The 12,038-nt window shown below is 40.0% G+C and overlaps 1 protein-coding gene across 3 annotated transcripts; it reads right to left on the bottom strand.

Moving 5' to 3' along the window:
* Nucleotides 1-1,993: 1,993 nt before the first annotated feature.
* On the bottom strand, nucleotides 1,994-7,741 carry LAMTOR5 (late endosomal/lysosomal adaptor, MAPK and MTOR activator 5). Of its 3 annotated transcripts, none has more exons than XM_081307974.1 (5): nucleotides 6,983-7,741; nucleotides 6,132-6,193; nucleotides 4,100-4,217; nucleotides 2,805-2,937; nucleotides 1,994-2,219 (listed from the first exon to the last, which is right to left on the bottom strand). In XM_081307974.1, the coding sequence occupies exons 1-4, from the start codon at nucleotides 7,183-7,185 to the stop codon at nucleotides 2,877-2,879; spliced, it is 444 nt and encodes a 147-aa protein (XP_081164100.1). In that variant the 5' UTR covers nucleotides 7,186-7,741; the 3' UTR covers nucleotides 1,994-2,219; nucleotides 2,805-2,876. The 3 variants fall into 3 exon arrangements, 2 of the variants coding, with proteins under 2 accessions (XP_081164100.1, XP_081164101.1); XM_081307975.1 differs by having other exon boundaries at nucleotides 1,994-2,222; nucleotides 2,807-2,937; XR_014023768.1 differs by lacking the exons at nucleotides 1,994-2,219; nucleotides 2,805-2,937; nucleotides 6,983-7,741 and adding an exon at nucleotides 6,642-6,845 and having other exon boundaries at nucleotides 4,140-4,217.
* Nucleotides 7,742-12,038: the final 4,297 nt, after the last annotated feature.

Raw genomic sequence — 12,038 nt, 5'->3', positions numbered from 1 at the left:
GCAGAAAACCAATTCCCCAGAGCTCAAAGAATGATTTTCAAGCTCTGTATTCTACTCAGGTTTTTAATGGCTTGCTTCAATGAAGCCCACCCATATTTGGGAAGGCAACCTTTACTGATTCTGACATTAATCTCATCCAAAAACACCCTTGCAAGCACCCATAATAATGTTTAACTAAATATCTTAGCATCTCAAGTTATAAAATTAGCCGTCAAAGGAGCGGTCTTGAAAAAGACCATACTCCAGCTTTAGTTCTGTAGACTAAAAAACCAGCCATCTCCAGCCTTGAACTCTTTCCAGTATTTCTTAGGTTTTATCAATAAATTGGTTATGCTGTCCTACCTTCAAGGGGTGGTTTTGAAAAATAAATGAAAAGTATGTTACTCATTTCACTGAATAAATAGTTCCCGCCTCTTGCCGTGGTGCTGGACAAGGGAGTATCTTAGGCAGAGGTGTTTGTCCTGAATGCAATGTGAGACTTCTGAAGAAAGGTTTCGAACTGTGCCTGGTACACAATGAGTACTCAATACATGTTAATGAACATGAGGAATGCTGTCAGAAATTCAGCTTCAGGGGTGCGGATGTGGCTTAAGTGGTAGCATGCGCAGGGCACTGGATTCGATCCTCAACACCACATAAAGATAAAAATATATTGTGTCTACCTAAAACTAAAAAAAATAAATATTAAAAAAAAAAGAAATTCAGCTTCAATTTAAAATCAAACTTTGTTACCTTTTCTCTAATCCTTCCATTTGACTGCTTGTAAGGCACCTAATTTTCCTATTCAGTCATCTTAAATTACTTATCATAATTTCCCATTTATCTCTTTGATCCTGAGCTAATTATCTCACCAGATCTATTTCTTCTCTAAAATGGAGATGAATCATAAAATTGAGGACGAAATGAGCTAAATGCATGTAAATTACTTAGTATGTATCTAGCACATAGCAACAATCTCAAAAAAGGTTGGCTATTATCACGAGAAACTATGAATTAGACGCATGAATGAGTAACCAAGAGTTTTCTCCTTGGGAAAAATAAGCTTGGTCTACAGATTAATCCTAAATTATCCCACTTAGTCTTACCTGCTTCAAAACCCAGGAAAAGGCTCAGGATTCTTTTTTTCAATATTTTTTTTTAGATGTATGGACCTTTATTTTATTCATTTATTTATATGTGGTGCTGAGAATGCTGGGCAGGCGCTCTATCACTGAGCCACAGCCTCAGCCCCAGGCTCAGGAGTCTTAGGCTGGTAAGTCTGTGAGTGAGCTGTCCTTTCAGTTTTTTTTTGTTTGTTTATTTGTTTTGTTTTGATAACCTCTTAACAGACCAGACTAAGGCATTTGCTGTTATATAAATATTCCTTTTGGTATATCCTGTCTTTGTTAAGCCATTTCCTCTGCCTGGAAACCCTTTATTCCAAGTACCCATTACATTTTTAAAAAACTATGTATAATACACACACACACGTGTGTGTGTGTGTGTGTGTGTGTATATATATATATATAATTTTAGTTGTAGGTGAACACAATACCTTATTTTATTTTTATGTGATGCTGAGGATCAAACTCAGTGCCTCACAGGTGCTAGGCGAGCACTCTATCACTGAGCCACAACCCCAGCCCTATTTATTTATTTAGAGACAGGGTCTCACTGAGTTGCTTAGTGACTTACAGTTGCTGAGGCTGGCTTTGAACTCATGATTCTCCTGTCTCAGCCTCCTGAACTGCAGGGACAGGCACGTACTACTGCACTGGGCCATCCATTACATCTTTAGAGGCCAAGTTTATACTACAAAACACTCTTGTTTTAGTTGTACATTTATTCAGCAAGTATTCATTCAGTGTCTGTACAAAGAACTGTTCTAGATTTTTACTCATCCCCTCAAGATGTATATGCTAACAGGGAAGAGATAATAAAACACACACACAATGTATAGAATATGACATACATCCATTTCCCTTCAGTACAAACTCAAGGGCTTGAGACATGCCTCATTCAATATCTTTATTTTATTTATTTATTTAATGTGGTACTGAGGATCAAACCCAGTGCCTCACACATACGCGGCAAGTGCTCTACCACTGAGCCACAGCCACAGGCCTGGATATTTTTTATACTATGAAACATTAAATTGCTAAAGAGCAACTAGAACTGTATTCAAATTCAATGAACTGAGGTTCTTTGTGTCTACCTGTGCACCATTCTGTTGTTGAGAACTATAAAGGATAAAGAGAAAGAAAAGTTAACTTATGGTAAAAGATTTTTTCTGGCCAAATATGCCTATTTTCTCTAATGGTATGGGTAAATATTGTGGGCTCTTGAGTTGGGAGTCTGAGTTCAAAAGGTATCTGCTAATCCCGTAGCCTTAGTTATACAAACACAAAAGGGCAAAATGAAGTTTTGGGAGTAACTATTTAAATGATATTAGCTATGATGTTATTGAGAGAAGTATATTCTTGATTTAAATATTCATGGACACTTCTGTTAGAATATAGGCATTTGGGGAAAATTCTGAAAGAGAAGTAATTTCAAACAGATCTTTTTGAAAAACATAACTTTATAACTGAAAAAAATGAGCATTTGATTAGGATTTTAAAGAATCCAGAAAATACCTAAGCTTTCCTCCAAGCAGATTTATTTAACCTAACAAAATTTTATATACAAAGTGATCTGGACATGCTGCTTCAAAACATGATCCTTATTAATATCTTGATAAGTTGGTTAAGAAGCAACTCACTCTAAAATAAATAGAAAAGTACCCAACGCATATTCAATGAATGGCTTAATCACTGCAACTTAACTAGTTTTGTAAGATGATTAACATAGTAGGATTGAGTCCCTATGACAGGCTGCTGGAGAACTGATGAGAGACATCAAGAGGCCATTTTGTGCACTGCCACGGTGATGGCATCATGTTTTTGGATCATAATGTTCCTGAAAAAAAAAAAAAAAAGGAAAATATTCAATAAAATGTTAACAAGTGGGACTTCAGTATAAGACTAAAATAACATCATATTTCTATGTATGATAGCAATAAATTAGCACAACAAAAACATTTGGGTGTACTTAATGAAAATATAAAAATAAAATTAATCCTTAATCTTACTATTCACAGATACTGTCAATATTCAATATTTTCCTGTTTTTTTCCCCCTTAACATTAAAATTTTTTTAATCTAATTAATTACACACAACAGCAAAATGCATTTCGTTTCATTGTACACAGCACAACTTTTCATTTCTCAGGTTGTACAGGACGTAGAATCACACCATTTGTGTAATCGTGTGTACCTAGGGTAATCATGTTCGTCTCATTCCACCATCTTTCCATGTATGCTACTTTCTCTTTTTTATCTAATGCAGATTTTTTTCTTTCTACAAAACTGTGATCCTATTGTGCATAATTTTATATTTTGATCCCCCCCCCCATGTACTATTATCCTACAGTTCCTCCCTTGGAATATCCTTAGTATGTCTATTATTATAGAAGTTACTATTTGATCAGTCTTCTTTTGTGCAATTTTATTACTTTTTCTTGGTAGACTAATAATTCATGAAAATTCTATTTTTTTTTTTTTAAAGAGAGAGTGAGAGGAGGGAGGGAGGGAGGGAGGGAGAGAGAGAGAGAGAGAGAGAGAGAGAGAGAATTTTTTTAATATTTATTTTTTAGTTCTCGGCGGACACAACATCTTTGTTGGTATGTGGTGCTGAGGATCGAACCCGGGCCGCACGCATGCCAGGCGAGCGTGCTACCGCTTGAGCCACATCCCCAGCCCTGAAAATTCTTACTCATTACTGAAAAGTCATTGTGGCCTGAAAGCACAATTAATTTTAGAGGTCAGCCTGTTCCTGTGGTTCCATAGGTGAAGAATTCCCTCCCAAGTACTCTAAGGAATCACTGACACAGGGCAGACTTTCCAGGGAGTTTTCAGAATAAAAGGAAAGGAAGGGGGCTGGGAAGGGGGCTCAATGGTAGAACGCTTGCCTAGCATGTGTAAGGCACTGGGTTCAATTCTCAGCACCACATATAAACAAGTAAAGATCCATTGACAGCTATTTAAAAAAAAAAGGAAGGGAATCACTGACATCTACTTACCCATTATCTGATTCTAGGCACACCACAGGAATATCAGTGGGGTCAGAGGTTAGCTTAGCTGCTTGTTGGGCTAGAACAGATATAACCCCAGCATGTTCATCTGACAGAGTCCCACGACCTGGAAAATAGATGACATCATGTTACCTGATTGTCTTCAAACAAGGACAGAGCTATAGTAGTATCTCCCTTTGAATTAGGAACTGACATGAAATTATTTTCCTTGATATTCAGCTGGTTACATCAGGAAGAAAGTCAAGCAACAATCCTTGAAAGTTATAAATGACAATTTTCAAAGTCATTCCCATCACCATGTCTAAACATCATCTTCTCAAGCATATAAGGAAGTTGTAATTCAAGTCAATTTAAAGTCATAAATTCATTTTATACAGTTTACTAAAACCAAGAAGTTCAAGAGAAATTAACAAAAAGCAGTCAATAAGAACAAATTAATTTAGGGCTGGGGTTGTAGCCCAGTGGTGGAGCGCTTGCCTAGCATGCATGAGGCTCAGAGTTCGATCCTCATCACCACATAGAAATAAAATATTGTGTCCACCTAACACTAAAAAATAAGTATTAAAAAACAAATTATAAGAAATTAATAAGAACAAATTAATTTAGTGAAATTAATTCCTTTTGAGAAATCTGATTTTCTTTTACCGAGTTAAACCTCAAAGGACATATTTGTATTTTGTCAGGAGATAAGAGGTAAGATCACCTTAATAGCATATGTGAATATTCTATAAGCAATTCTTTCTTTTTTGTTCTGGTTCTTGGGATTGATCCCAGGGTGCTTAACCACTGAGCCACATCCCTAGCCCTTTTTATTTTGAGACCGGGTCTTGCTAAATTGCTGAGGCTGGCTTTGAACTTGTGATCCTCCTGCCTGTCTTCTGAGCCACTGGGATTTATAGGCATGCACCACACGCCTGGCCCTGACTCAGAACTTTTTGATAACATTTTATAATATAATTAAATGTGGGGTCCCAAATACAAAAATTAATTACTAAGTTTACAATAGACTTTTACACATAAAAGCAACATAAGCTTAACTGTGCCTGAAATTAAGAGAATAGACTTGCCACCACGACAAACTATAGATTCACTATTGTTATAGAAAACATTCACTGACACAGTGTAGTCTTCAAACACTTCGAAGTTTTTTCAGAAAATGATTCAGTTTTAGATTTCTACACGTGAATTTCAATCTTTCCATTACTGAGCCTGGCAAACTCTTCAAAAAGTTGACCTTTTTCCTCCAATGAGTACATAAAAATGACTAAGTTACAGATTACCAAAATGGTGCCAGGCACATTAAGCACATTATTCTACTATTATTGCCATTATTAAACAACACCCCACTTGTTTAATAGATAACTGGAAACTCTGAGGCGCTGAAAGATTCTTTTTGATCCAAGTTCACATTACTAACAAATGGAAGAATGGGTTGAACTCTGATGTGTTCGATTTTCAAATCCCTGGTTTGACTGCCTACTAATTTCTTGTTAAGTGTAATTGGGCTAACAAATAACACCACCCACCTTGCAGGGGTATTGTGAAAATCTGACACATCTTAACAGTTCCAGTATAATAAATTCAATAAATGGTAATTGTTGTCACTATCTGAAGTCCTTTCTAGACCCAATGTAAAATGATTCAAATACCATTTATGTAGACAACTATTTTGTACTACAATGATAAGAAAAATTTCTATTCTTTTTTTAAAAATATTTTTTTAGACTGACACAATACCTTTATTTTATGCATCTTTATGTGGTGGTGAGGATCAAATCCAGGGCCTCACATATGCCAGACAAGTGCTCTACTGCTGAGCCATAGCCCCAGCCCCAGCCCAAACGTTTCTATTCTTTATGTGCCAATTAAAAAGTCTTAATTTTCTAATCTTATTTGGAAAGAATCTCTACTCCCACAAAAATTCTCAGAAACTGCCAAGGTAAGGGGAAATAAAAGCTAGAGCATGGTAGTGTAACAGGCTCCACATTAACCTTATATAGGGATTGGATAAAACACTTACAGCCCAGATTAAGTCCTTGTGAATCTGTGCACAGGACTCCAACAATGGACGGATTCTTCATTCTAATTCCAGGAACACATGAAAATATTTAAATAATTACACCAAGTACAGACTTTCTGTGTACCAGACATTTTAAAAATGCTTTGAGTATTTCCCAACCTTTTTTCATTACCACACCCCAAAAATTAAGTTATATAATTTATTTAAATAAAAGGTTTTCTGAGAAAAGACTGTCAAGTGCTGCTGAACTTTCAAGGGCCACAATATTGCAATATCTAGGATTTTTTTTGCCTTTGTTATAGATGTATGCTTTAGCATATGAACTCGTTTAAGTTGAAAAGCTTATTAGGAGTTCCCTCCCAGACAAAAGAGAGAAACTGGACACTGGCGGCAGACAGGTGTCTCCCTCTATGCCTTATACGTTTCCAATTTTGAATTTCATATAGATACTAGAAAAATTTAAGGGACGATACATTTCCTTAAGTACCAAGTAACCAGAAGATTACATACACGAGAAGAGAAACGTGTGTGTGTTTACACTGCAGGGCTCGAGTATGCACATCCGGTATTCCCCCAAATTAATCCGTTTCCCAATCTTGACGAACCACCGTGACCTTACAGACTATTTAAACGCCACAGATGGCTTGAGCCCAGGAGACCTGGTGAGGAAGTGTTCGGAGGCCAGCGGGATTTTAATTCCGGGTCACCCACTCCTTCGGAGTCCCAGGGCTCGAGTAGAACTCGGGGCGTCCCCCAAACTCCCCGGCCAACACCCGCAGCTCTCTCCATTTGTCCCACCCAAATCCCCCTAGTGCGACCTCAGGACAGCCAGAAGGGCCCGCACTACTCACGTATCCTCCAAGTGCTGCTCCAAAGTCGCCTCCATCCCGCTCGAAAGCCACCCTGACGCCGGTCCTCCGTTACAGGCCTTGGTCACATGACGCGGAGGAGGTACGCACTCAGACGGCGCCTCCAGAGGGACCAAATTCATAGAGGCGCAGCGTCCGCGTTTTTTGCCGGTAAACATCACTGCGCTCGCGCTCGCGCGGGGCATAGACCCACGAGAGTTCTGCTACCGTGGTGAACCACGCCTGGCTGCTCCGCGGAACCGGAGGCGCGGATTTCGCCCCAGAGGCAAGACGTCCACAGCTGCACCTCTCTGGCACTTGACTTCTGCGATTTTTTAACCTTACTCGGATTACGGTTTAAACGACTCCGAGTTCTGGCTCGCGCCGGCTCTTGTTCAAGTTTTACTGTAACCCGTGGGTCAGGCCGGGTGTCCTCTGGGCAGAGGGGCAGGTACCCAGAAGAGGCAGGGCCGCAGGGTCTGAAGGACGAGATCGCACACTGAGAAAGTGTCGGAACTTTAACAAAGGCAGATACTCATAGCGAAGGCTCAGAAAGTTTTTGAGGGGAATAGTGGCTTTTAAGTCATACCTCTTGAGACAACTGGTAGGAGTACCCAGTTTAAACATGACTTTATTATTATTTTTTTTTAAAGGAAAAAGAGCCATCCATAGTCCCACTGTCCAGAGATTACTGTTAATCCCTTGGAGAATATCCTTTTCAGATGGCCAGCTTTGCAAGTGTATACTTTGACCGTTTATTTTTTAAATTTTTTTTAAAGCTAGTTCAGCGTACATACTGGACATAAAATTCTGTATTTCACAGAATTTAACAAATATTTTTTCATGAGACTAGTATTCACTTGCATCCTTTGCAACAGGGCAAATTATTCCATGTTATAGCTATATCTTGATTGAATTAACCAAACCCTTATTAATGTCCAGTTAGGATGCTTATAGTGTTTTTGTTGTTGTGTGTGTGTTTTGGCTGCTGCAATCCTGAGTGAATATCCTCATAGCCAGATATTTGGGTCAAAGGACATAGTAATTTTTAGGATTGTTGATATATACTCTGCAGAGATGTGGTGCCAAGTTACATTCAGATGTGTAGCATTTTAATGGAAGTGGGGTGTATCTGTGGACTCTCCCATCCCTCCTGGGTCTCTACCCTCTCTTGTGCATCTTTCCCTGCCCTGTTTTTTCCAATGCTGTGACCAGCATCTTCATTTTATCTTCTGATCAGGGGCCCAGCTCCAGAGCTCTTCAGAACTTGAATTCAGAGTCCTTCTTCACTATAAAGTGGTTGTGATGAAACTTGCAGAATTTTAATTTAAAAAAAAAAAAATTCTAGTTTGGGTGTTGTAATTCAGTGGATTCAGTGGATTTGAACTCTTGTTCTAGAGAATTTGTGTTGTTAGGAACAGCACAATGTAGGCCATACAAATTTTAGAACAGCAGTTTAAAACTATTCTTAAAAGATAGGGTTAGTAGGGCTGGAGTTGTGGCTTAGTGGTAGTGTGTGAGGCACTGGGTTCGATTCTCAGCACTACATAAAAATAAAGACAATAAAGTCCATCAATAACTAAAAATATATTTAAAAAAAGATAAGGTTAGTGGTAGAGTACTTGCCTAGCACGTGTGAGGCCCTAGGTTCGATCCTCAGCATTGCATAAAAAAATAAGTGAATAAAATAAAGGTATTGAGTCCATGCACAACTATGACTTGAAGAAGTTTGTGCCAGGGTCTAGGGAAGTCAGCCTGCTTCCTGCCAGAAGTCATATGCCAAGGAAGCTGCTCATCTCTGTACCACCTCCTTGTGGTTCCATGTGGTAAAGCTTTGCAGGGCTCTAGTTTTCTAAAGCTTCACAGTCTGTCCAAATAGAAATATAATGTGAGTCATATTTGTAATTTTAAATGCCCTGATAGCCATAATAAAAAGTAAAACAAATTAATTTTAATAACATTTTTAATCCAAAATATCATTTTAACATGCAATCAATAAAAATAAACTAAAGATAGCTTACACTTTTTCAACTATAGCATGCCTTAAAAATCCAATGTATATTTTACACTTAGAGCACATTTCAATTAAGCCTAACCACATTTCAAATGCTCAATAGCTGTAGGTGGCTAGGGACTATGACACTGGCCAATGTAGCTCCAGGGTATCTCAGCTGATCTCAAAGCCAAATCAATGATTAAAGGATTCTCAGAAGGGCTGCTGATTACTTTTTAAGTTGTAAGGAATGCCTTTGAAAGGCAAAGGAGAAAGTAGGGAGAGAATGGCATCTGACCTACAGCCTTGTCATGCGGGAAGTGATGTGGGAAGGCAAGCTTTCCATACCACCCCCTCTTTCTCTGCCCTGCTGTCCTCCTGCCCCTGAGCAGGAAGGCAGAGGGAAAGGAATAGTGAATAGAAGCTGGGCAAGTGCTGGGGGACTGGAGTGGTGCTGCAGGAGTTATCTGACCCCTAATTGTTTTCTACCTTCTTCAGCTCAATAGGATATTTGATGAAACTTTATTCTTGGTTTTGAATACAAGTGACCGTTTCTGGGGGTAATAGTGTTTCAGAGCAAGTCCCATCTGAAAGACTCCAGCCCCATAACCTGAGGCCTTGTTGCGAAAGTAAAAGTATGCAATAAATAGGCACAAGTACCGGATGAGCTTACCATATAACCGGTTGAGAAAGACCACTGCACCCATATCTCAGGACATGCTTGAGAATGGAATGTAACCCTGTAGGTTTTCCAAGAACGTATAGTGAAAAGCAAGTTTACCCTAATGCTGGATTCAAAAGAACCAATGAGATACCTGTTAGTGTGCTAGGCGGGAAACAGCTCCCCTCTCCCTATGAAAGAACTGTACCCCAAAGCCCGGTGTGCCAGTTCACCAAAGCTTCGGCTGAGGTTTTGCTGTGCACCCGCAGGCGCCTGTGTATTAATAAACTTGCCTCTTGCTTTTGCAGCCAGTGTGACGCGTAGTTCTCTTTTGGACGGGGGATTTGAGGGTCTTTCACCATCCATGTTAGCCAAAGTGATTCCACTACCAGTTGTTTGCAGTCCCACAGATAAGATATCAAACAAGTCATGCATAGTAGCAGATGGGAGTTTATTAGAAAGGAAAAGGAAGGGGGAAAGGGGACTCAGGTAGAGAGAGTGGATTGTCTCAGAGGAGAGGGATAACACATTCCCCTTCTTCTCCATTTTTATTGGGGGTCCCAGGGACGTTTCCTAGCAAGTTCTGTCCAGGCCCATTCCCCAGCATTTTTTTTTCCAGACAGGGTCTAAATTGCTGAGGCTGGCCTCAAACTTGCATTCCTTCTGCTTCAGCCTCCCAAATTGCCGGGATTACAGGCATGCTCCACCACTCCATTTTCGACTGATAGTAGGATAACATCAGACTTTCAAGTCCTTACTGCTCTTGGTTTTACCCCATGGATGGGAGACTTTACTGTAGTAATGAGGTGCTAAAGATCCAAAGGCAACTCTGGGTCACATTGGCCCATGCTGATTGGTTCTATTCTAATTGTGACTTGTTCTTACAGATTTTATCGTTGGGGAAGTTTATTTCTATTTATCTTGTCTTTCTGTGTCCTAGAAACTAATTCTTATGTGCAGGGAGGACTCTTTGGGCTCAAATTTCTCCTGAAGATAACAGGTTATTTGCTGACAATATAATGTATCCTATTGACTTAAGGCGAACAGTGCCAGGACAGCCTCAGGCAATTTTTTTTTTTTTTTAAGAAAGCATGTGGGATCTGTAAACCCAGCAACTCAGGAGGCTGAGGCAGGAGGCTCATAAGTTCGAGGCCAGCCTCAGAAACTTATTAGACCCTGTCTCAAAATAAAATATAAAAAGGGCTTGGGATATGGCTCAGTGATTAAGTACGTCTGGGTTCAGTCCCCCATACAAAGAGAGAGAGAGAGAGAGAGAGAGAGAGAGAGAGAGAAAGCACATGGGGTTCAGCACAGAAGGCCCAGTCTATAGAGTCATCCTCTTGACTTCCATGTTTCCACCACTCATGGTCTGTGTCTGTTTGATACTTATCAATAGGAGAAGGTCCATAGCACCCACTTTAAGGTATTTGTCCTATTGTATTCTCCATTTCTGCATCCTGAGAGCCACAGAGTAAATAGGAATATAATCAATACTCACTGGAGAGTCTAATGGCATATTTTTCTGTATGTATGGTATTGGGGGTTGAACCCAGGGACACTCTACCACTAAGTTACATCCCCAGCCCTTTTTATTTTATTTTTGAGATGAGGTCTTGCTGAGTTGCTGAGGCTGGCTTTGAACTTGTGGTCCTCCTGCCTCAGCTTCCTGAGTTGCTGGGATTACAGGCATTTGCCACTGTGCCCAGTTTGATGACATATTTTGGAAAGGACTCTGTAACCGAGAACCGTCATGTCCTGAACATTGACCACTTTTAGTCTCTTCTTTCTTCTTCCTCCATAAACAAGCTCTTGGAAATGAAATTCCCAGGAGGGTTCATCAGAGAATGCCAAAGTCCATATGTCCTGACTGAGGGTGGGACAGAAGTGCAGGGGGTCTCAGACCTTCTGTGTCAGTCCAGTGCTGTTGGACCAAAACAACCCTAACCCCTCTTCCTTTACCTAGCAGAATTCTCCTGAGAGGCCCATTTAAGAAGTGCAGCTCTAATAGTGGGTTCAACTCCCTTCTGGATGCAGAGTCTCTGTACTAGACTGTGGTCACTCTCTTAAGTGCTTGGGGTCACAGGCCTTCAGTGGAATAAGTCCTTATGAGCCACCAGAGGGCACCAAGGCCACAGAAAGCCCTGATCAGATGAAGGGTCTGGGGTGAGGGAAAGGAATCTGTGTCTATTGAGATACCGTTGATAGAAACTAGTGGGCAGGTTTGGAATCAGATGTAGACTTGAATCCTGTCTTGGCCACTAATTACCATATGACTTCTCAGCCTCAGAGGGTACCTCTATGATGTAGAGGTATACCAGGGTGTAGGGAAGAGTATAGAGGTATTTTATGTAAGGGGCTGGTGCATTGTGGACATCAGTCTGAGTAAGGAAACCTGTTTGTTTCTT

This window comes from Spermophilus citellus, assembly GCF_964194105.1.
Source record: "Spermophilus citellus genome assembly, chromosome: 9".
NCBI lineage: Eukaryota > Metazoa > Chordata > Mammalia > Rodentia > Sciuridae > Spermophilus > Spermophilus citellus.
Note: the sequence above shows the minus strand (reverse complement) of the source record. Positions and strands in the feature narration are given on the sequence as shown.

Bases quoted from the DNA above. Each gene is read 5' to 3' on its own strand.
- LAMTOR5 (XM_081307974.1), bottom strand. From the start codon at position 7,185: ATGCCCCGCGCGAGCGCGAGCGCAGTGATGTTTACCGGCAAAAAACGC. The intron at 6,194-6,982 runs GTGAGTAGTGCG...TCCTGGAATTAG, and splicing joins GAGCAGCACTTGGAGGATAC to AATGAAGAATCCGTCCATTG. The intron at 4,218-6,131 runs GTAAGTGTTTTA...TCTATTTTCCAG, and splicing joins ACAAGGACTTAATCTGGGCT to GTCGTGGGACTCTGTCAGAT.